Here is a 24,246-nt window from a genome sequence, read left to right as displayed (position 1 = left end):
CACTCTAGTGGAAGCTTTCAAGGTGATTCATCCAGAAATGGGATCCCTCCCTCTTGTTCAGGTACTTGAAAAGCCAATTCTTAGGGTGAAAAGTGAGCAGTCAGTTGAGGTGGCAGATCGAGTGGGTGCCAGGAGTAATTCCTCAGATCCCTCGTGATGTGGCGTCAGAGGTGGCCTGGGATGAGAAGGCCTGCCCGGGTGCGCCCAGTGCCTTAAGGGCAGAACTCAGACAAGCAAACCCTAGTTAAGCTCTACCCTCCCGAGTCTGGGCTCCCTATACATGTTCTTTGGTACACTGTAACCCCCTGCTCCCTATTTCTTCATGCTTCTTGGTAAAATTCTGACTAGCAGGTTGTTGGCTAGAGAGGACTATATGGGGTAAGGGGAGGGTGCCCAGTGGGGGCCATGTGGATGGGCATGGTGGGGCAGGCAGACAGTGAGGCAGCGAGACGAGTGGGCATGAGAGGAGGGGCAGAAAGACCCTCGCCTCGCCCCACCCTGGTGCACCACATGTCTGCAATAATCCAGCTCGGAGAATCCACCCTATAGCCTCAGGATGCCTGTCTGTTCCAGGGCTGGCTGAGGTAGAGCCACGGGGCATCGTTTCTGGATATACCAGTCCTGGGCCAGAGGGCCTGCCTCAGCGGACTGTCTCCTTTCTTCCAGCAGGATCCTCAGGCTCCTTCCTGTGCTGCAGATGGGCTCTCCAGTGCAGAAGGCTGCCCTCCCCTGCCTGAGCCTCATCCTGCTTATCTGGAGCCAGGGTCCAGGGGTCCAAGGCCAAGAATTCCAGTTTGGGCCCTGCCGAGTGGAGGGGGTAGTTTTCCAGGAACTGTGGGAGGCCTTCCAGGCCGTGAAGGACATTGTGGTGAGTGAGGTGTCATTCTGGACCTAGCTGTGGGGGTTACTGTGTGTGTGTGTGGGGGGGGGGGCGCGGATGACATTTCATGATTATGGAACCCTTTGCCCCTTGCTAATCATTTCCCTAAAAGCAGCATTATGAAGTTAGAGTATTGCAAGCCCCCATTTCCTCCTGCACATGAGGAAACTGAGGCTCAGAAAGACATGGTCAGTCTGTAGGAAAATAAACACAGTCCAAGAGCAATAAAGAACGGAGCCTGTCCATCCGGGCTTCATCTGCATCCCAGGGGCACATGAGCTTTCAGCAATGGCAAGTCATGGGAAGTCCTTTGAGTCCCACCTTCTGGAGTTTTCACCTACTGTTTAGCCAGGATCCTGCTAGTCTGTTACCACCTGCTTACACTTTGACTAAAGGTGGAAAGAATGGTTAATGCTGAGTGGGATGGGGCAGCTTGTGTAATGTGACTGTGGATTTCTCCCGGGCCTGTGAGTGCTCTGATATGTGCCTTCACAGATGCGCTCAACTCCTTGAAGGACAATCCAGAGGCAAGGCAGAAAGTGGGCTCAATGGGGCAGCCTGGGGAGGGGAGAGTGCTGCACTGGAGACAGGACACCTATGTGTGATCTTGACCTTGAAACCAACCCATAAAGCACCCCCACCCCCTCCTCGTTTGCACAATGAGGATACGGGACAAAAGAGCTCGAAAGCTCCTTCCTCTTGATGATTCTTTGACTCTAAATCCAAGAACTGAAATGAATGAGTGCCTGGGCTTTAGGGGAAGCTCCAACGGTGAGAAAAAGAGCACCCCCTCCACCCTCATGGAAAAAGGAGGTACAATGCTGCCCTTAGTGGTCCTTAAACCAAATAGGGTTATTTCCTCCTGTCTCAAACGACCAAAGAAATCAAACAGGTCCCTGATCAAGGCTCTAAGAACTCCTGGGATGGCATCTGCCCCTGGGGGCCAAGTTTAGTGATTTTCTGTGGCTGAAACCTGTACCTTCACCCCAGGGGGCAGCTCAGCCCAGCCCTTCCTCAGTCCCCCGCTTGCCTCTGAGAACTCACAGACAGGAGGGATTCAGAGGTCTGGGGAAGCAGCATGTATTTGTACTGCCTCCCAGCCTGAAGGCATCTTTTCTTTCTGTTCCCAAAGCAAGCTCAGGATAACATCATGAGTGTCCGGCTGCTGCGGAGGGAGGTTCTGCAGAACGTCTCGGTAATCAGACCTCCTTGGGAAGGATGATGGCTGGTCTCCTGTGGGTGGGGGTGAAGGCTTGTCTGGGGAGGCTGACAGAAGGCATCACCTCTGTCCCCGGGCTGGGCCTACACAGGGCAGGGCTGGGCAGTGAGCCAGAGGAGTTAATGCATGGGGTAATCACCCAGGACCTGTGTCATGCGGGCTTGTGTGTGGTGGCCTGGGCGAGGGTGGACATTAGGGCTCGCAAACGTCTGCCTCCATGAGTCAGAGAGTTGGCATCAGTCTTTCTCTTTTGCATCTGCTTGGGTCTCTTTCCATTCCCATCCCTTTTTCTCACCCATTTCTGTCTTCTCACCACCCATCTCGTCAGTCAGCGAGCACACAGATACTGCCCTGAGCCCTGGGGATTAGGCCTGTGTCTGCCCCTGACTAGCTGTGTGACCCTGGGCAAGTCCTTCTGTCTGGGTCTGTGGTTCCTCCCGGAAACCAAAAGTCCACTGTCCAGGCTCCCGAAGGCTCCTTCAGATCTAATGTTTAGCAACATCTCCTGGAAGAGCCCTGCTTCTTCTGTGCTCATCTTGTGCTCTGCGACATGCGGGTTGTTTATCGAGCGCCAGGGTGGGCAGAGGCCTCGGCTCCACCGTGACCCAGACCCTCCTCAGGGCGCTGAAAGCTGTTACCTCATCCGGGCCCTGCTGAACTTCTACTTGAACACCGTGTTCAAAAACTACCCCAGGAAGGCAGCTGAACTCAGGATCCTGAAGTCACTGTCAACTCTGGCCAACAATTTTATTGTCATCCTGTCAAAACTGCGACCCAGCGTGAGTAGAACGAAGCTGGGACCAGGGCCCACGGAAACGGTGTGTTTTGAGAGGACTCCCCTCCTCTTATCTGGTCCTGGCTTTTAATCCACAACAGGGAATCATGGGAAAAGAGCACAGGCTTTGGACACCAGCAGTTCTGGGTCCAAGTCTCGCTCCGCTTCTAACCGGCTGGTTGACCCTTCGCAAGGTGCTTAACCTCTCTGGCCTTCAGGTTTCTTACCTATAAAATGGGACGATCGCCCCCACCTGGCAAGACCGCTGCGGGAATTAGAGGTGCCCTGCCACGTGCAGGAGTCAGGACTGGCTCTGTGAGGACACGGACTGAGCGCGTCCTCTTGGGCCTTGGGACCCCTCTGGCTTCACTGTGAAGGAGTGTGAGGGGCTTGCTGCTGCTCCTCCTCAACACTTAGCACAACTTTTCTTCTGTTACCCAGCAGGAAAACAAGACGTTTTCCATCAGTGAGAGCGCTCACAGGCGGTTCCTGCTGTTCCACAGAGCATTCAAACAGGTAATCGAGGCCAGGAGCTCAGGGCTTGCTTGAACTGTCACAGTCAGATGCCCCAGAGACCTAATGCAAAATGCAGTGCAGGTGACTCCACCAGGCTTGCCCCAAAGCCAGCTGCCTTAGCAGGAGCGCAGGTATATTTACGTGAATTAGCATTTACTTTGCATAAACACCACAAATTACATACGATATTTTCCTGCCAGTTTTCAAATTAAAATGCTATTATAGTTTCCTACAAGATGGTTTCACTACTGAGGACTTTTCCTGGGTGATTGGAGTGAGAAGTGAGGGAGAAAGAAGGGAGACTACCCCTGCAACCCCCCCATACACGGTTTTTTCCATAATGCTCAAATGGTCTAGTTTGTGAGAAAAAAATCATGGGAAAAATATATTACCTCCTCCCAAATTAATACAACAAAGAAAATCCAAATTTCATCCCCAGAACCCCCCAAACATATATGATTTTGTTCACTTTTTTAAAGAACAGATACATCAGCCTAAAAATAAATGAAGAGCAGTAACACACAAAGGCAAGGGGCCACCTGGGCCTCAGTATCCTTGTCTGCAAAGTGGACTAAGGGGTGGACCAGATCCATCCCCACTGGGATTCTATGGTTCTTGTTGTCAGGGCTTCCAGATGCTTCTCCCTTGCTCCTGACCTGCTGCTACCCACTGACCATTGTCCTCAACCCTGAAGCAGGCAACACACATAGACAGGGACAAGTGATGGGTGGCCAAGTTCATCAAAGGCCATCCCAAAGGAGATACCGCCGGTGACGCGGAGTCAGCCAGTTCTGGGCGTGGTGGGGGGAAGGACACCTATGCTTGTGGCTGACACGGCAGAGCTGCAACTCTTCTTTCCCTCTAGTTGGACATAGAAGCAGCTCAGACCAAAGCCTTCGGAGAGGTGGACATTCTCCTGACCTGGATGAAGAAATTCTACCAGCTCTAAACGCCTCGACCAGAACACCCTCCTCATCCTCCGTGTCATTTCAAAAGCGTCCCTTCCTGTGATGTTCTCATGGCACTTCACACCCCGACCATGGGTCCCATTCTTGGTCCAAGCTTATCGCCCAAAGACTTCATTCTTTCAGTGGCCCCAACATGAGCCATGGAAGGTTCCTTCTGATGCTGTGAATAATCTACAGACTCTTATATTTATTACAACTCTATTTAATTCCTGTCAGTGTTTTAACTGATGTTATATTTATTTTGTGAGACTAAGCTCTGTGAAGACGCCAGAGACAATGCCTTGTGCTTCTCTTTTATCTTCCATGATCCTTGGAGCCACGTGGGGCAGCGACGGTGCTCCGTAAAGGCCTAATAAACTGAGTTTTTTTGCCTGTCTTTGTCGAGGAACAATGAGGGATGCTGGGATATAAAGTTGAACTTTTGGGCATGAAAATCACCTTGTCGTGACATCTCCAGGAACGGAGCAGTGGGGTGGGAGCGAGGGGCACCGGTTTGAAACGTAAATGTGTTGAGCGCCCAACACAAAGCAAGCTCACTCAACATTTCATTTCTTGCCCACACTCCCCACCCCACTGGGGGACCCCCTTTGTTATCTTACTCATCCTTTCCCCATCTGCCATCTGAGAGGGTGCTGGGGTCAAGCTGACATTGCTGATGGTGTCATTGTGCCTGGATGGGCTCTGCAATCGGCAATGACATTCCCTGCTAATACGAGGCAGGGAACTCAAGCCTGGCAGCCTTGCCTTTCCCTCTGCGGACAAGTGCTCGGTGAGGCCGAGCTGTGTGTCTGGGAAAGAGAGACCTTCCTAACAGCGAGACTGGCCACTCTCTGGTCTCAGGCTCTGGCTTTCCTTTGGAGCTGACTGCAGTCTAAAGATACATCTGCCCACGCCCTTGCTCAGAAACCTTAATTGTAACAGTATAGGGAGGGAAGGGGACGTCTCATCTCCCACGACATAAGTGCTATTGCAGAGCACCTGGCCCTCCAGCAACCCCAGGCCACTTTTCCTCCCCACCTGGCTATGACCATTGGAACTGGCAAAGAGATAAGGTGCATTTCTGAAAGCAGAGAGATGTGCAGCTCGGGTGGCTAAGATACAGCGACATTAAGATAAGTGCACAAAAATCAGTGCCAGGAATGAAAGCAGGGAAAAGAGATGATAAAGCTATCTGTAAAAGAGGGGAAATGCTGGGGTTAAGGTCCTTATGAGCATCAAGGAAGGGGAACTTAAGGAGGATTCAGGGATATAGGGAGATATGTATGGTTCTGAAAATTTAGAATCCTTCATCACATCAATGAATTGCCCTTATCATAGGACACAAGATGAGTAAAGCTTACTAGTAAGTGCCACCCTTAATTAAGGTCAGGGCAAAGACGTTGCCAGGGCCGTTTCATACCAGGCCCCTTCCTAGCTCACAGGGCTGAGGCATGCCCTCACGGTGCCGTCGGGGCCTTCTATAGGTATGAGGCCCAGGCCTGGGAAGGGTTCCAGAAGCAACAGCTATGCCTATGCTCCAGCCCAGTGCCACATGCTCTAGAGCCAAGGCAGCAAAAACCCTGTGATCAAAGATAGTTTGCAAATCCCACAGTCTGTTACATGGCTTGAAGAGGAAGCAGGTGGCATCGGAACAAATGCTCTGCATGTCCCCAAACCACCTGAAAGCCACAGGGGTTTGCAAAGGTGTGCAAGAAGAGCTGTGGGGGCTGAGCTTTGCTCAGGGCAATCAGATAGGGACGAGACTCACAGTGGGATGCGGGAGGTAAAGAGGGCTCCAAAAGCAGACGGAGCAGGTTTTGGAAACCAGGAAACAAACACAACTCATTGGCACTGAGTTCTGGGCCCGGGGGGATAGCTGGAGGGGTGAGCTAGGCAGGAGATATTGACGTAGTCATCTGAATCAGCGGCCTCCATTTTGGCAGCAGGCTGGTGGTAAATGCTCATATATTCACAGCTCGTCCTCAGAGACAGCATGTGGGGCCAGGGAGCTTCAGACACCTGGGAAAACCAAAGAAGTATCACTGGATCTGGGTAGGGTGATTTTAGGATTTCTCCAGGCGCATTTCCATAGCAGACAATGGCGGGCATGTGTACCGCTGCTGACTTTCAGAAGGCAAAGACACAGAGGTGGCTGAGCTCCATCAAAGTGTCTCAGCCCCGGGGATTTTCAGGGTGGCATCTCACCTGAGGTGACTTGAAAGCACTTAGATCTGATGTGGGCAGGAAATGCCTTAAATGGGACTCAGACTAAAGTTATGCGGCTAAGCACCAGTCTGAGGGAGACACAGCTGCCAGAGGAGTTTCCCCTTGGGATTAGATGATGTGACTTGTGGAATAAGCATACGTCTTCTAAGGGAGTTATTCAGAAGCGGGGTGAGTCACCCCCTACACCTCTGTAAGGGCTCGGAGAGGCAGTGACGTGGCGAGAGTGCATTCCAGGAAGGGGCTGGGTGTTGAAGGGGAGAGAGGCAGCAGGACCTGTGGGCCCAGTGGTGCTCCCTTTCCCTAGACAGAAACTTCAGAATCATCTGTCTTCAGGATGGGCCAGTTCTCAGGGGACGGGGCTGAGCCATGACCCCAACATGGCACATTATTGTAACATCCACCCAAGAAGGCTGTGGTGGTGATGGGCCACATGTTTAAACACAATTGCTGAGAACTAGAAGCCCAGCCCTCTGAAGACAGTAAGTGCTCATTGAAAGGGCCCGTTACTTTTTGTATTTACCTCCCATTGCCTGTTAGTTTGCCATTTGAGATTAATGTATTTGGCTTAAAAAATTAAAATATTTCCCATGAAGGCTAAAATATTCACTCATTAATCATATGCACCTTATTGTGAACTTGTTCCATCAAGACTTTTGTCCCTAATTGTAGGGATGAGAGTTTCAAGCAGGGAGGAAGGGTAATAGTCGAGCAAGCTACAGGCCCAGGTGAGGGTGTGTGTGGTCACGGGCAGTTCAAGAGAAAAGGGTGTGCGTAGGGTAGAGTGGGCAGAGTGTGGGCACTGCTGGAACCTGCCTAAGCTACCGTGAACCCTCTCCAGCAAGGGTGAGTGACAGCAAACTCAAGAAGCTGGAGGTGGCTATGGCAGAGCTGTCACTTGGGCTGGGCATCACTTCCCTCTTTGCCCAGCCAGGAACTGTATTTCTCAGCCAAAGGGATGCAGAGGACGTGATGTATAAAACTTCAGGGTTACCCTTAAAGAAGCAGCTTTCTTTTTCTCCCTCTGTGGGCTGGAATGTGGCTGTTGAGCACTGACCATGGACCAGGCAAGGCTCCAGAGGATGGTGGAGCAACAGGGCAGAAGATACTTAAGTCCCTGGATGACCGCCGAGCTCAGGCCACTTCTGCCCTCCTGCCCTTACTTGGGAGGAAATAGGTTTCCATCCTGTGAGCCCTCTGGCTTAGAGTCTGTTGCATTATCTGAGTCTACACCTTAATTAAAAATGGGACATTGGCCACACTTAGTTTTTCTTGGTCCCTAAGGAAATAGTGTTTTAGCTGCTGTGGGCTACTTTAGAGAATAAAATCTTTTTTTCTTAATTTGGGAAAACAAAGATGAGTGGGATAGTTTGAAGGCTTTGAGCTCATCTGCCAATGGCCATCGATAGAAATACAAGTACCTGCGGCTGTCCTTAGATTTCAAGAGGACCCTCCTCACCCCAGGTGCTGAATTCTCCCTGCATCTTGGCATCCGCTGGGTCATCCTCTAGCCAGGCTCAGCTGCCTCCGGTGATGGGTAAAGCACCTCCTCTCACCTTAGAGGGTTTACTGGGAAAGTTCGCCCTCATGTTAAGGGGACAGTGTAGCTTCCACCCGCTTAAAGGCGCCTAGAAATCGAATCTGTCCCGCCTGAAAGCCCTTCACGTGTTGTAGAACTACCGTCTGTCTACCGGCCCCCACTAAGCGCCCACGAAAATGCTCGGCTAAAAGCCAGGTAGCCAGGTCTAGCACAGTCTTGGGTAGCCCTTCAACTGACACCACTGAAGGAGGAAACTGTGACACAGCCGTTCCCGGACTCCGCGCAGAGCTGCGGGGAAAGCCGGCACCGGGAGCTACGGGCGGCGGCGGCAACTGCGCCCGGGCGCGCGCAGCCCTGGGCCGCCCCGTCGGGGCTCGGCGGCCGCTTCGGCCGGCGCGGAGCTTACCTGCGGCGGGGCGGACGGCGCGGGAGCTTCGGGACCCGCGCCCGGCGCCTCCAGGTCACCTAGGGGAACAGGGAGGCGGGGATGAAGGCGTGGCCGAGGGTCCCCCCTCCCCCCAGGCCTGCGGTGGAGTCGGCCCGCTGGCCCCTGGCTTCCCTCCCGGCGCCGGGCGCAGGGATTCGGGCGCACGCCGCGAGCCCTCGATGCTTCTGCGGCTCCAGCGGGCCCGCCAGGCACCCTGGCCCCGGCACCCCTCACTCGCCCGCCACCCCCACGCCCCACCACCTGCACCCCGTCCCCACCCTGCTCCCCCGCGTCCCCTCTCACCCGCGCCCCCCTTCCCCCGTTCCTCTCCCGGCCCCGTCGCCCCTGCTCACCCGCGGCGTGCGCCCCCCGATCGCGCCGAGGACAGGCACTGTAGACGTTGTTCTGGGAGCGTGGCCGCCGCAACACCCGGGGCCCCTGCGCCTGGGGCCGCTGCGAGGCCTCCAGCGCGCTCATCCTCACGGCCAGTCGGCGGACGCGCCTGGACAGCGCTTCTCGGCGGGAGGGGGGGGGGGGGAGGAGACCCGCTCAGCGCGCGCCGCAGCCGCGCCCTCCCCGCGGCCCGGGGCCCGGCCGCTCTCCCCTCGTCCCGTTTCCAGGCCATCCACCCCCATCCCTCGCTCCCCAGAGCCCAGGCCGCTCGACTAAAGCTCCCGAGTCCCGCGTCCGTGCGCGCCCCCGGCATCCGCGGGGTCTGGATGCTCCGGGCTCGATGGGCCGCTCAGTTCCCCCTGACAGAGCCGGGACCGCTCACCTTTCCTCCTTTGAATGACCCTTTTCGCCAGCAGCCCCAGAAACATCAGCAGGATGAGGCCCAGGACGGTGGGCATCAGGATGTGAAACCCTTGGACTTCCACTGGGGACGCTGGGCCGTGGTTGAAGGCCCTGAGGGGGAAGGAGGGGGGAGGGGAGGAAGAGCCCAGCTGGGGAGGGAGGTTTCATCGACTCTTGAACGGAGACTTTTTGGAGACAGCTCCGTGTGTCCCTTTGCGAACCGAATTTTCGCCCCTCCCAGCAAAGAGCCCTGTTTCTGGAGTCAAGACTCCTGGGTTCAAGTTTAGATTCAGCTTTTTACGGGCTGTGCGATCTTGAACCAGTCTCCTAACTTTTCTGAGCCTCATTTCCCTGTAGATGGGTCTAGTAAAACCTATTTCACAGAACTGTTTAAGGCTGAGCCGAAGAGCGGGTGGAAAGTTAATGCACCTGGTCTAAGCAGCAGTGGACAAGTGTCAGAGCCCCTCCTAGCTTTCTGCACCTCGCTTTCCTCACAAGACTATTGCAACTATTAAGTGAGTTAGTTTCTTTTATCGGTGGAAAAGATGCTTTTCTCATGATGTTCCTTCCGCCTAGAAGGCCTTCCCTGCATTTTCTCCACTTGGTGAAATCTTACTTTCTGCACCGGGCCAGTGCATAAGACCTCTCCCCTAATCATGGTAAACCAGAACCAATTCTTTCTTCCCTGCCCCCAATTCTTGGGTTCATAGCATTTACAACCCTCATCACAGTCAGACTTTCATGAGCAAGATAAGACCTATACATCGCAGGTCTTCATTTCCCTACATCTTTAGGACATAGCACAATGCTTGACACATAGTAAGGACATGTTGATTGAATGCCCTTGGACTCTTCACTAGTGGGCTGTTGTAATTTTCTGAACTAATAATCAGGAATCCTAGTTCCATTTGAGACCACTTAGCTCTCATGGTCTCAGTTTTCTCATCTATAAAACCCAAATGAAGGTCCCTTTCCTCACTAACATGTTTATCTTTGCTTAGGTAAAAATAATTCCAATTATTTTAGCTTTTCTTTGGCTGCTGCTGTAATGCTGCCCCCTAGTGGTCTATTGCAGCACTTTCCTGGAGCATCCAGCCTTTAGACCAGTGCTGTCCAATAGAAATATAACCTGAGTCATATATGTAATTTTAAGTTTCCTAATAGCTATATTGTAAAAGTGAAAGTAATTATAATACTTAATAGTTTAGCAGGTAATTTTATTCTCATTTGGTTTTTCCCCATTAAAACAGATCTGAATGAATGCTGAGTGATTGAAAATTTGGGGTCTGGCTTCTACAGGATCTCCTGCGGGAGCATTGACAAGTGTATTCATGTTAAGGGCACCAATGTGTTAATGTGTTAAACTCATAGGTAGTCTATTTCATAGTGGCCTTCTAGAGACAAAGCCAAGAAGGGTTTGGTTGGTGAACATTTCAGGAAGATTTCAGTAGATCTCCTCACTCTAGACTGTTTTGCCTGGTTTATAGTCTATCCTGGATGGTGGAGGCCTCTTACCTCTGCCTGTGAAGCCTGGTGTGGTGATTGTAGCTGGCTGTCTGGGGCCTGAGCAGCCCCTCCGGTGTCGAGGACTTTGGGCCCGTGGTGGATGGCAGGAAAGTTGTGGACTTGGCAGCTACCACTGGAGATGATCTGGAATCTGGAGGGTGGTGGGTGATTGGGGTGGTGGGGGAGGAGTGGTGCGTTGGAGGGGCCTCTGTCCTTGGAGCTTGTGTGGTTACTGCAGGAGACAGAAGGAAAAAGTGACCTTCCATACACACACTCTAGTCTCTAGCAGGATTGGGCCACCATCTCTTTCCTGAACACACTCTTCCCTTTTGCCTAAACTACCTTTGTTCTTGCAGTCCTCGTGGCCCGAAACCCCTTCTTAGCAAGCCATCTACACCTAGTAAATTCTACTCATATTTGCTTCAAACACCATTTTCTGCAGAAAGCCTTCCCTGATTTCCCAGGCAGAGCAGCTTGCCCTCCTCTGAGCAAGGAGAAAACCTTGTTTGTACTTCAATTCCCACTTATCTATCCCCCCCCACCACCACCACCACACACACACCTGTCAGTCACAACCAGGGATACATGATGTGCTCAGTTACATTATTCCCCTTGGCACCCAGTGGGGTCCTCTAGTGACATAATGTTCAATTAATGTATCTATCTCACAAGGTAGATGTGAGGATATGATGGAAATATTGCGCGTCAAAATGCATTTAAAACAGGAAAATGATACAGAAATGTAAAGGTCCTATTAGTATAATCATTATTTTTTCATTGCAAACAGAGTTGTTAAAATCACTGTCTGCCAGCAAGTGGAAGACAGCCCTACGGGCAGCAGGAATCATAACGAACTCCAGCTGGGACACGTCTGCCCAATTTTGGTTCCCGCGGTCATTCATGAAGAGCTAGGTTTTGTGAATGGAGCACCAACTTCCTTACTCGTGGTGCCACCTAGTGGCGATGTAAGTTCTGCAACTAGAGCTGCGTGTCCAGGCTGTAGGCTGGACTTGAAGGGCGCAGAAACAGATTTCAGGGAGGTACCCTCTCCTAAGGCAGGGACACACACACCTGAGAATCAGCGCTGCTCTGCCAATAACTCTACGAACTGACCCCCCCCCCCTCCATTTTCACAATGCATTATCACCTCCTCCCCCTCTCCTCCCCTAGCTTTGGGGAACTGACCTTTGGGTATGAATTCGAAGGAACTGACAAGTGCAGGGTTCTGGAACCAAGGGGGCATGTGTAGAAATCTCTCAAACCATGCTGGATGCTTGGGAAATGGCACTTCTTCCCAGAAAGGATCATAGTCTACCGGAGGCAAGAGGAATACACTGTGAGCTCTGGGAGGAGACGGAAGCCCGGGGAAGGGACAGGGGTATGAGCTGAAGCTGACTCAGCCAGGGTGGATGGAGGGGAGGGGCAAGGGCAGGGCCCGCCAAGAGGAGCAGAAAAAGGACAGGGCCGGGAGCTTCCCTGAAAGAAAACCCTTTCACCCCAACCCAGTCAACAGTCCCCGTAAGGCCACCGGAGGCCGCTGGGATTCTAGGCTGCTGAATTAGTGCTGTGACTGTGTGAGGGAGTCGGTGGAGAAAAGGAGAAGGCAGGGCTCAGCAGGACTTGGAAAGGCTCAGGTCACAAAGCAACAAGCTTGGCCTACAACTGTGCGCTGAGAAATGACTGTCTTTCCTTTATATTTATCATTTATCCCCAGTAATTCTCATGGGACAATTATGTCTTTTTAAAAATATATATGTTTTTATTGATTTCAGAGAGGAAGGGAGAGGGGGGGAGAGAGAGAGAGAAACATCAATGATGAGAGAGTCATTGATCGGCTGCCTCCTGCACGCCCTCGACTGAGGATCGAGCCCTCAACCCGGGCATGTGCCCTGACCAGGGATCAAACTCCGATCTTCTGGATCCTAGGTCAGTGCTCAGGCACTGAGCCATGCTGGCTGGGCAATTATGTCTTTTTGCTTCCAATTTCCTCCAATCTCAGAGCCTCTCCTCCATCTCACCCCCACCCTCCTCATGCCCTGGTAGGATGGATACAACACAACACAAGGAGAGCACCAATCTTGTTTGGATACACAATTCTGTGGACCATGAATTTAATTGACTCTATGAGGTTTCAACTACATAAATCCCAGGTATTATTGGACTGACTAATACGGCAATAGCATAAGCGTCTGGGAGACTGCTGTCCCAGACTTCCCGAGTGGAAATGTTTTCTGGGTGGGCTGAACCACCATCAGGTCAGGCACCTACCACTGCGGACATCCAGGGTGACTTTCTGGGTCTTGCCCCGGTCTGTGTTCAGGCCTGACCCACAGGCATAGGCTCCGCTGTCACTCTTGGTCAGCTCTGTCACCTCCACTAGGAACAGGTTGTGCTCTGGATACAGCGTCAAGGTGGCTCGGTGCTTGTATTCCTTCCTGATGTAGTTCTTGCTGGACACCACGGTGATGCATGCTTCAGATTCAGCTATCTCTCGGCACAGATACACCCGCACAGACATTTCAGGAAGTGGACACTCAATGACAATAGATCCACCCAGCATCCCCTCCAGCTTGACTTCTGGGAGCATCCTCAGAGCTCCAGATACTGCAGGAAGAGGGAGTTAATGTATAGGGAGCCTCATCCCAGCCATGCCCCCAACTCCAGCCCTCCTTCCAGCCCAGGCCCCAGTCCAGCCTCACACTCATCTTTAGAACAGCCCCATCGCCATTATCAGCCCAAGCCTCAGCAAGCCCTCAGCCCCTGTCCTATCCTGATCTCTAACCCTGGCCTCGTCCCCAGCCTCTTCCCATGCCCACTCTTATTTGCATCTTCAGTCCAACTCTAGGTTCATCTCTGTGCCCACTTGTGCCTCAGCCATGCTTCTCCCCAGCCCAAGCCTGAACATAACCCTCAGCTCATCACCAAACCCGTGCCCATAAGGACCCAGGCAACAACTTCCTGAGAATATAGTCAAAACTACTATTCCACTCCAAGGAGAGAAAATATCCCATGTTAACCCCAAACAGCACATAGCCTCCAGTGTGGCATTGGGAGGCATGGTACAGTTTTGCTGCAATAGGTTTTCTGTCTAGTTTTGTTCTGCTCAGATCCATTCAGCCAAAAACAACCATTCATACCTAGTTCTATTTGTTAAAACATTCAATAAGCATTTACTGAATGCCTTTCATGGGACAGTAAGATAGTTGGCATTCCTTCCCTCACAGAAGGATTCATTTAGTGGGTGATACAAATGGACAGCCATTACAGCACAGTGTCATAGATCCCACGAAGAGACACAGACACACAGGGTTCCTTGAAACATCAAGCAGGGGCACCTGATTCAGGCTGTTGCACAGGGATGGTGTAATTTGAGGAAGGCTTTCTGGAAGAAGTGATATCTCAGTTGTGACCTAAAGGACTGGGTGGGAGTAGACGGCAACTGAAGGGTGATGATGGACTTCAGTGCAGTGGGGAACATAGAGGGAAAGCAAGGGTGATGTGACTGTGTGCATGGGTGTGTATATTGTGTGTGCGTTGGGGAGGGTGTGGAGCAGGGAGGGATAAAATATATGGTTCTTTAATCCCTGACATCAAAAACTATGCTTTGGCTGAAGAAGGCAGGTCTAAGGCAGTTGGAGAGGAAGGTATGGTGAGTTGTCAACTAAGAGGGTCCAATAAGTGTCTGCATATTTCTGACAAAAGGGTTCCTAGGGTGACGTGTGTATTGGGGTGGGGCTGGGGGACTTGAATGGAGGAGGAGAGATGCTTCCAGCAATGAGAACAGCCCTCATAAAGGCTGGGATATGAGAGAACATGGCATGTTCATGGGGTGGAGAGAAGTTTATGGATTTCCTGAAATTTACCCACAGACCACACATTAAGAATAGCTCCTGGGAGTTTGGCAAAATTGGGAGAGTCAAGGTAAGAAGTGGGGGTTGGGGTTTCTAGATGAGCAGAGACTTGAGGAAGACAAGGAGAGGGAAGAGCATGGAAACATGTAAAGCGGTAGAAACAGTCATGGGAACATGATGGGATGTAAGAGAGGAGGCTAGAGAGGGCTGGAAGGAGCATTTGCAGGAGCATGTTGCTGTCTAGAAGTGTAGCTGTTGTAATGTGGTAGGGAGGAGCAGAGGGCCAGCCAGATACGTAAGATCTGACACGGAAACCCTTACACAAATAACCCAACATTGCTTTAAGTTGCTGGGAATTGAGATGTGTGGGGTAGCCTCATGACTAGAATGTGGCAATGTGACCTGTGCAAAGGCCAAAGACCCAACCAAGGGAGTGGGGGAACCACCCTGTGTGCCCAGACGTCTGGCCCACATCTGCATGTAAATCCCAGCACCTGAGAGTGAACTTGTCAACTCAGCTAGAAATGGGCATGAGTGCTACTTTCCCAAGAGCAAGATGCTAAAAGATGGTCAGGTGCTCGACAGAGCAGAGGGGTCATCACCTAGATAGACACCTCCAGGGACCTCATTCCGCTCACCCCTGGCTTGCCCAGATCCTCTGTTTTGGGCTACATGTTTGTGTCCCTACAAAATCTATGTGTTGAAGTCCTAACCCCCAACGAGATGGTATTAGGAGATGGGGCCTTTGGGAGGTGATTAGGATTAGGTAAGGTCATGAGGGTGGAGCCCTGATAACAAGATTAGTGTCTATAATCTCTCCACGCTTACAAGAAGAGGTCACATAAGTGCACAGGCAGATGGTGCCCATCTGGAAGGAGAAGGGCATCTGCTGGCACCTTGATCTTGGACATCTAGTTTCCTGAACTGTGAGAAATAAACATCTGTTGTTTAAACCATGCAGCCTGTGGTATTTTGTTACAGCAGCCTGAGCTAAGATAGCCTCATTGTGCAAATGCTGGACGGGGGAAGCACAAGAAAAGTTGCTGGGTACACTGAGCTCTGGTCCCAAGGAAGCACCAGTTGGCAAGATGAAAATGACCAGAACTCAGCTCTCCTTAGAGGTCCTGGTAGCTTCTAACTGACATCCAAGGCTTAGAAAAGCAGCTTTCCCGAACAGAAGAAAGAGAGATATAACCTCCTGGTTTAGAATTTACGTACAGTGTGGTAAGATTCACGTGGGGGGAACTTGCTAGGGTGACCTTGACACACCCTTAGGCATGGTGATTACATGGGTCTCGGTGGGCCGAGGCACCTGCATTATAAATAAGCATCCTCAGTGCCCTTAAAGTTTTGTTAATTCTGGGCTATAACTACACTTCCAAATGATTCTGGGAAGAAAGGGAGGGGTGAAAGAAGCTATGAAAAAGAACCATGCTGTTTAATGGTATTTTAGAGAAGCTACTGACATTAATCTGTAATTTGGTGATTTGATTTACAGTGGTGCTGTAAGGGTGGTAGGGATATATACAATTTTAAAAGTTACTAATTATATAATTAGATATAAATAGATGTTTGGAACATGAAAAAAATATAATTTTCCTAATGCAAAATAAAGCAAGGAGTTGCATGGCCTTGGCTGGCAACAGTGCTCTGGAGATAGATTCTGGATTCCATATAGTAACGATTTTCTTGGCGGGGGTGATGATGAAGAGCTTATAACTCTAGTCATAGCAAAATCTCTGATAGAAGGGAGCTGGCCTGAGGCTTTTATGTTTATCAGGCTTTTATGTTTATCAGATGGAGCATCCAACTCAACTTTTCACTTCCACATACACTAACCTATGTGTGCCCAGACCTGCAGCCTGCCATTCGTTCCTCCGCAATGAATGGAGTGTCCCCCTTCCTGTCAGAAGCCAGGACCTTCACGTGTATCCTGAGTGCATCCTGCTCACCTTCTCCAGAACTGCTCTTCTGCAGTTGTCCTTTCCTCTCCCTGTCTCATCGCTTCCCCCTCTGCTCCACAGCGCCCATATTGAAGACCCCGCTGTTGACCTTTGCCTCCCCTTCAGCTGCCAGCCCTCTCTGTTCCCTTTCTCAAACGAGTCATCAAAATCACTGAATCTACTTCCACGCCTCCCATTTCCTCTTCTACCTACACTTGTCAGAATTTTGTTTCCAACATTCCGCTGAAACTAGTCTAATAATCGAGGCCACCCATGTTGTCCTTATTGCCACGTTTAATGGCCATTTCTTTGTCTTCATTTTACTTGCCCTCTTGGAAGCATTTGATGAAATTGAGCCCTTGAAACACTTTCTTCTCATGTCTTCCCTGACACCATACTCTCAATGGCGGATCCTTGTCAATCTCCGTACTTACTTCTCCAACCACCTCCCAGTGTTGGGCCACCCCAGCACCTCGTGCTTGGGCCTGTTCCTTTCTCTGTCTTCCCTCGCTCTCCCCCACCACTAGCTTGTTTACTGCCATGGTTTTCAAGGCCAACTTTATACAGATTTCACCCAGACATGTATCTCCAGTCTTGTCTTTATCTCTGAGCTCCAGACTTGCCTTCCCAATGTCTCCACTTGGATTCCATTTGAATATCTAATATATGTTTCAAACTTACAATGGCAAAAACAATAACAACAAACAAACCACAAAGGGCTCTTGATTTCTTGATTTCTCTTCCAAAACCCATTACTCCCCTTGCCTTTAGAGCCAAATTCATAGAATGTTCTCTACGGCCAAAGTCCATAAGTTTAGTACCTATGTTTTCTGTGTAATTTGTTGTTTCAGATCTTATATTTAGGCCTTTTTAAATTATTTTTTTAAATTAATTTTTGTACATGGGGCTAAACTGTAATCTAGTTTCATTCTTTCACATGTGAGAAGTAAAGACAAAAAGCAATGAGTGGAACTATATCAAACGAAAAAGCTTCTGCACAGCAAAAGAAACCCACAACAGAACAAAAAGGCAGCCAACCAAATGGGAGGTGACATTTGCAAACAACAGCTCGGACAAGTGGTTAATATTAAAAATATATAAAGAACTCATAACTCAACACCGAACAAAAACAATTCATTTAAACAATGGACAGAAGACCTCAACAGACACCTCTCCCAAGAAGACATACAAACGGCCAACAAATATATGAAAAGATGTTCAACTTCACTGGCTATTAGGAAAATGCAAATCAAAACTACACTGAGATACCACCTCACACCTGGTAGAATGGCTCTTCTCAACAAGACAGGCTATTGCCTGCCCAACAAGTGCTGCAGAGGTTGTGGGGAAAAGGGAGCCCTCATTCACTGCTGGTGGGAATGTAGGCTGGTGCAGCCGCCATGGAAAGCAGAATGGCAGTTCCTCAGAAAATTAAGAATAGAGCTACCATGTGACCCAGCAACCCCTCTTTTGGGTATCTGCCCAAAAAACTCAAAAACACTTATTTGCAAAGATATATGCATCCCTATGTTCATTGCACCAAAGTGTCCTTCGGTAGAGGACTGGATGAAGAAGATGTGGGACATGTACACAATGGGATTCTACTCAGCCATAAGAAAAGATGAAGTACTGCCATTTGCGACAACATGGATGCACCTTGAAAATATCATGCTAAGTGAAATAAGTCAGTTAGAAAAAGCTGAGGACAATATGATTTCACTCATATGTGGGATATAAGACTGAAACTCACAGACAACAGTGTGGTGGTTCCCAGAGGGAAGGGGGTGGGGGAGCAGTGAAAGGCTAAGGAGGCCAAATATATGGTGGCAGGAGATGTTCTGACTTTGGATGGTGGGCACACAGTGCAATACACAGATCATGTATCATAGCAATGCACACTTGAAACCTATATGATCTTATTAACCAATGTCATCCTAATAAATTTAATTAAAAACAAAACAACAACAAAGAACAAAACCAAACCCATTTCTTCACAAGCTCTTCCCATTTCAGAAAATAGCACCAACATCCATCCAACTGCTGAGGCCCCAAACTCATCTCCATATAAAAGAATCAAGAACAAATTGTAAGGGTGTGTTTGTATGTGTACTGGGTTACAACATCTAGTGTATGTATGTATGTATTATTATTATTACTATTATTTTTTAAAATTTATCTGTATTGTTGAAAGTATTGCAGATGTCCCCTTTTTTCCCCAACTGCCCCCTTCCACCCTCCTCCCAGGCCTTCACCACACTATTGTTTGTGTCCATGGATATTATTACTGTAATTATTATGGCTCTAGGTAAAAAAGGTCTGAAAGTTTACACCACATGATACCATCTTGCTTTATTATGCAATGCCACCTAAGGCTCCAGGCAGTATGGCCTATAGCTTGGGCCTCATGCGTTGGGCTCTGGGGACCAGGACCACCCCAACATTTGCAGGCCATGGGGCATGAATACAAATAAAGGCCCAAATATGATGTCTAAATATTTTAAAGTTATAAATCAAGCTAATAAACTGTTAAATAAAGTATATTCTATCCCCTTTCTTGACAAATTTACACACTCCTTGGATGTTCACTCTAAAACGTGACTGTAAGAGGCAGAAAGGCCCCCAGCTTTCTGTCCCAGCTTCTGGCTTATCTCCCTTCTTTTTTCAGCCCTGGCTCCTGCTGACACCACAAGGGTTCTGGTATATACATGATGGATTCCTAGCTTGCAGGTCTCCATCTATCTCTTTCCCAAACAGCCACATAGAATGATGGTATTGCTTAGAACAGATGGCCATGGTACCATTTAGGTATCCTTCATTCCTAGAGACCTTCTGCTCCTACCCAACCCCTCTCACCTCCAAAGTCTGAGTTTAATTGTATTCATATTGTGCTCATATATGTCCTACTACTTCTCACTGAGTTTGACGATTCATTAAAACTCCATTCCCTTAGGCTTTGGGGGTTTTTTTAATCTTCAATTTGGCAAACATTTGACTTTCTTCCATACTTAAGCCATCATAGAGAAAGCAAGTATGAATAAAAAAATCCATTTTGACTGTCAAGGAGATTGCCCTTTAATCAACAAAATGAGGTGGACAACACCCCGAACCACAATCCAAGGCAGAATGGGATCAGCTATTAGGATTCGGAAGAGGGGTTTCCGGAAAATGTCTAGGAAGGAGGTGATGGTTGAGATTAGCTTGGAAGGACCCATAGAAGGTGGAGGTGAGCAGAAGAATGTTCCTGGCAGAAGTAATGGAATGAGCAAGGGCTGGTGGCAGGAAGTCTAGCACTTGGAGGAGAAGCCCTGTTTAGCTGGAGGTCAGGGAAGTGCAAGGACCTGGGATAAGCTCAGAAGTGAAGAGAATCACAAGGGAGAGGTTCGCATTTCGTTCAGTAGGCAGTGGGAAAGACAATCCTGTGATTAGAGTCAAGCTTTTAGGAAAATTAATCTAGAACTATAGGTAGGTCAAATTGCAAGAGGCAGGAAAGGTAGGTAAGAGATGACGACGTGTTCTTTTCTTTCCCATTCCCCCTGTTACCTCTCTAACAGAGGTTGCCATTGCTTCCATCCTGGTAAGTGGGAGTCTGGAAAGTACATGAATTGGCCATTGATTGAATCAAAATGTGGTTGGGGACAAATGGAAAGAGGTAGCAAAGAGCCATTCTAAGGTTTTGCGGCTAATATCAGAGGTAGTTTAGAGAGACTAGCTGGTTTGGGTAGTGACCCATGAGAAATGTGAAGTAAGGTGTTAAGCATGTTGTATTCCAGATCTGGGTGTGATGTGGAGGTGGGGGTACCCAGGAGACAGATGTAAATTGGAATTAGGGAGCTCGGGAAATGGATTCAGGCTACTGAATGGATTAGGGAGTCTTCATTTAGAGTTGAAAGTTGAAAATCAGGAGTGAGAGATCCAAAGAAAGAGAATGTAGCCCAGCCGGGCGTGGCTCAGCGGTTGAACATCGACCTAGGATCCAGGCGATAGGGGTTCGATTCCCGGTCAGGGCACATGCCCGGGTTGCGGGCTGCAGCCGATCAATGACTCTTTCATCATTGATGTTTCTGTCTCTCTCTCTCCCTTTCCTTTCCTCTCTCTGAAATCAATAAAGATATATTTAAAAACAAAAGAGAAAAAAAAAAAAAAGAAAGAGAATGTAGAGGTAAGAAGAAAGAACTTTGGTGGCATTTGCTTTAAGGTCCCATATTAATAGGCTATATGTCTGGGAGAGGTGACACCTTCAGCCCTTATGGGTCAATACGTGAGCCCAACGGGAGATGTGCCTGGAATAGAGAGAAGGGCACTAGCAGGAGGATCTGCAGTGCTTCATGTGGCCTCCATCCATGTCCTGCTCTAGGTACCAGTTTGCAACTAAACCTGTCCAGAAACATCAGAGCTGGAGATACCAGCCACTCCTCTACCCGTGGCCAATGCAAACCTCATAAGACATGTGAGGCCTTTCCCCACAGCACTTACCTGGCAGGAAGTAAATTAACCAAAGCCAGAGGTCCATGTCTCCTTCCAGAGCAAGGTCCCATCCAAGAGCCCCAGGAAAGGGGGACAGAGACCTACTGCTCACCCAGGAACCTGTCACAATCTGGAGTTTGAAAGAGATTTCTGGCCCATGTGAGGATCAAAGCTTGAAAATGAGGAAATGACAGCCCCACTTGTTTGCTTGCTAGTCTTAGACCAAAAAAGAAAACATCAGCAAACCACAACGGAAACCAGGAGTTGAGAAAACATATTGTGTTGATTGTGAATGGGTCACCAGGGTTCAGAGGGCTTCTAGGCAGATCCTAAAGACTATTAGAAACAACCAGGCATGATATATCTTTGTCTTGGCCACTTTTTCTTAGAGAGGCCTCTCATGCTTCGTGTGTATTCATTGATGTCTCAGCCAGAGTCCTTCAACTATTTTTCTTGTCTTCAGGATAAAAGAGACCCATTGCCACTTTCCACCATCTGAGGAAGGCTGTGTGGACAGAAGCTTGGGCCTGGTTGTAGCCCTTGAACTCATTTGACAAATATTTGAGCACCTACTATGTAGAAATACTAACTATGGATTTTGAGCCTCGATTTCTTTATCTAGAAATGAAGGGGGGACTAGAGGATCCCTTGCATTCCCTCCTACAAAACATTGTTCCTGGGGTCTTAACTTCATATCAGCCACCCTTCACCTCCCCTAACTATCTCCCTAAAGTGATGGTTCTGTCCAGTGACCATATGGGCAATGCCAGGAAAGAGTGTGACAGGTCACACACAGCTCTGCCTAAAGTCACAGCAGCTTGGTACAGCCACCCCTTCAGGACCTCAAGGGTCCAAGGGCATAGCCCAGTAACAATGGAGAAGAGAGAGACACTGAGGCAATCAGCCATGAGGTATCACAGAAAGAGCTTTGGGTTCCAGTCAGAAGTCCTGGGTTCTGGTCCTGCCTTGGCACTTTCTAGCTTTGAGCCTCAGTTTGTCATTGATAAAATAAGGATAGTCCCTGCCTGCTTAACTTGCATGCTTTCATGAGGCCCAGCAGAAACCATGCTCATGGAAGTGTTTTAAGAGCCTTTTAATATGGAGATGTGCCGGGTTATCACTTATCAGAGAACTCCTAAGGCTTCATTCCTGGGTGTTACATCCTAAGAGGGTTCCCAGGGCCAGCCCTCTGGGCACTGCTGCCTCGTGTCCACAGAGGACTCAGGCTCTCACTGCTTCTGGGAAGATGTGGCTAACAGAGCCTCCAGGCCCTTCAGCGGTCCTCTGCACACAGCTCCCCACTGGCCGTCGCACACCAAATTTATCACATGTTCTCCAAAACAAAACGACACCCGCAGTGGAAGCCGAGTGTGAGGCTCAGAGCAGGTGCAGAGGAAGCGTGTGTGGGCGGCCAGCCTGCCCTGCCCACCCCTATCTGTGTCTCCACCGGCCCAGGGGTGCTGTACTCGTGACTCCCTCCAGCCACACCGGGCCAGGGCGTCAGTGGGCAGCCTCAGGCCTCTGGGAAGAGTGCGTGACTGCCAGAGGTCTCGGGTCCCCTCAGCCTCCACCCTGCCCGGCTTCTAGGGCTCTGCCCAATGCCCTGCAGCTGTCACCCAGCTGGGCTCTGGCATGTGCTCGGTCCCAGGCCTGGGATTACCTTGGAGAGAGAAAGAACAAGTGAAGGAAAGTGTGGTGGGTGTGACTGTGGCGTGAGAGTGTGTGAGTGTGTATGTGCAGGTGTGATGTGTGAGAGATGAGTTGTGTGTAGCCGTGATATGTGTGAGTCCTGGGTGACAGTGTGAGGAGTGGATTGGGAATGTGTTATGTGTGATGTTAGTGTGTGAATGTATGATGTGTGTGTGTGGTGTGTGATGCGTGAATATGTGACGTGCGGCTCTGTGTGTGTAATGTGTTGTATGATACATGAATGTGTGTTGTGTAATTTGTGAATGTGTGTTGTGTGGCTGTGAGTGTGTGATGCCTGAACGTGTGGTGTGTGAAGATGAGGGGTTGGCTTCGGCGGCTGGGGCCTGCCAGGAGGTGCTGGGGATGTGTGGGATGAATGGGTAGGAAAGATCTTCACATCATGCGTGGCCCAAATAAAACCCTCAGAAACATCGCACTGGGTAGTTAAGAGCAAGAATTAAGGGTCTGAGTACTTGCAGAAGTGAATGTTTAGAGTCTGAGGGATGAAAACGTCCAGACCTTGGCTTGTCCATTCTCTGCCTCCACATGCTACCCTGGGCCTTGGGGTTGGGCCCCAGGCAAGGCTGACACCGAGTAAATGGCAAAGTGGGAAAGTTTACCATCCTCCTTCCCTTGTCCCTCTCTTATCTGACCCCCATCTAAACTTCACTTCTTCCTGACTCAAGGGTTGATGTACGGCTCTGGTGCCCCTATCCCCTGCAGAAGGTCTGATAAGCTGAAGGACACTGATGGAAGGGGGCCTGATGGCCAGACATCCTCTAAGAACAATGTTTAATCAGAAGGGATGAACCCAATGGAAAAATTCAGAGCCCGATGGCAGATAGGGGGAGGCAATAAACCATACCAAATACGCTGGGAAGTGTTCTAAGTCCTCAAGGTAAATTTAATCTCTATAGTAACTTAGGCTTCATTATCCTCCCTGTATCACAGATGGGCTAAGAAGAATATTCCTGCCCTAGCCTGTTTTCTCAGTGGTTAGAGCGTTGGCCTGCGGACTGAAGGGTGCCAGGTTTGATACTGGCCAAGGGCACATACCTCGGTTGCAGGTTTGATTCCCCACACCCCCGTTAGGGAGCGTGTGGGAGGCAACCAATAGATGTGTCTCTCTCATATCAATGGTTCTCTCTCTTTCTCTCTCTCTCTTCCACTCTCTCTGAAAAGCAATGGAAAAAATATCCTTGGGTAAAAATTTAAAAAAAAAGAAAAGAAGAAGAGTATTCCTCATAAGTTTGCTGTGAGGATTACATGAGGCCAGCATTGCAAAGGCCTTAGCACGGTGCCTGGAATAATGTCTGAGAGCATTGGAGATTAGCCATGGTCCTTAGGTGGAGATTGTCCTTATTGGTTCTGCTTGGTTACTGCATCACCCTACTTTGATCTCCCATGTGGCCAGGCTTCCAAGGGCCATCTCCTGGCCTTTCCAGACTGAAGGCTGAGATCCTCAAGTGGC

The 24,246-nt window shown here is 49.7% G+C and overlaps 2 protein-coding genes across 2 annotated transcripts; one reads left to right on the top strand and one right to left on the bottom strand.

Moving 5' to 3' along the window:
* Positions 1–697: 697 nt before the first annotated feature.
* IL24 (interleukin 24) lies at positions 698–4,405 on the top strand (the record flags this gene model as incomplete). The annotated part of the gene is made up of 5 exons (XM_081121928.1): positions 698–868; positions 2,013–2,075; positions 2,720–2,878; positions 3,316–3,390; positions 4,256–4,405. 5 exons carry the CDS (start codon positions 698–700, stop codon positions 4,337–4,339), a joined length of 552 nt encoding a protein of 183 aa, XP_080978054.1. The 3' UTR covers positions 4,340–4,405.
* Positions 4,406–4,546: 141 nt separating this feature from the next.
* Positions 4,547–21,231, bottom strand: FCMR (Fc mu receptor). The gene is made up of 8 exons (XM_081121251.1): positions 21,096–21,231; positions 13,097–13,432; positions 12,014–12,139; positions 10,838–11,060; positions 9,303–9,433; positions 8,881–9,039; positions 8,507–8,565; positions 4,547–6,356 (listed from the first exon to the last, which is right to left on the bottom strand). Exons 1-8 carry the CDS (start codon positions 21,130–21,132, stop codon positions 6,180–6,182), a joined length of 1,248 nt encoding a protein of 415 aa, XP_080977377.1. The 5' UTR covers positions 21,133–21,231; the 3' UTR covers positions 4,547–6,179.
* Between the last annotated feature and the right edge of the window lie 3,015 nt (positions 21,232–24,246).

This window comes from Miniopterus schreibersii (assembly GCF_964146895.1).
Source record: "Miniopterus schreibersii genome assembly, chromosome: 19".
Classification (NCBI taxonomy): domain Eukaryota; kingdom Metazoa; phylum Chordata; class Mammalia; order Chiroptera; family Miniopteridae; genus Miniopterus; species Miniopterus schreibersii.
Note: the sequence above shows the minus strand (reverse complement) of the source record. Positions and strands in the feature narration are given on the sequence as shown.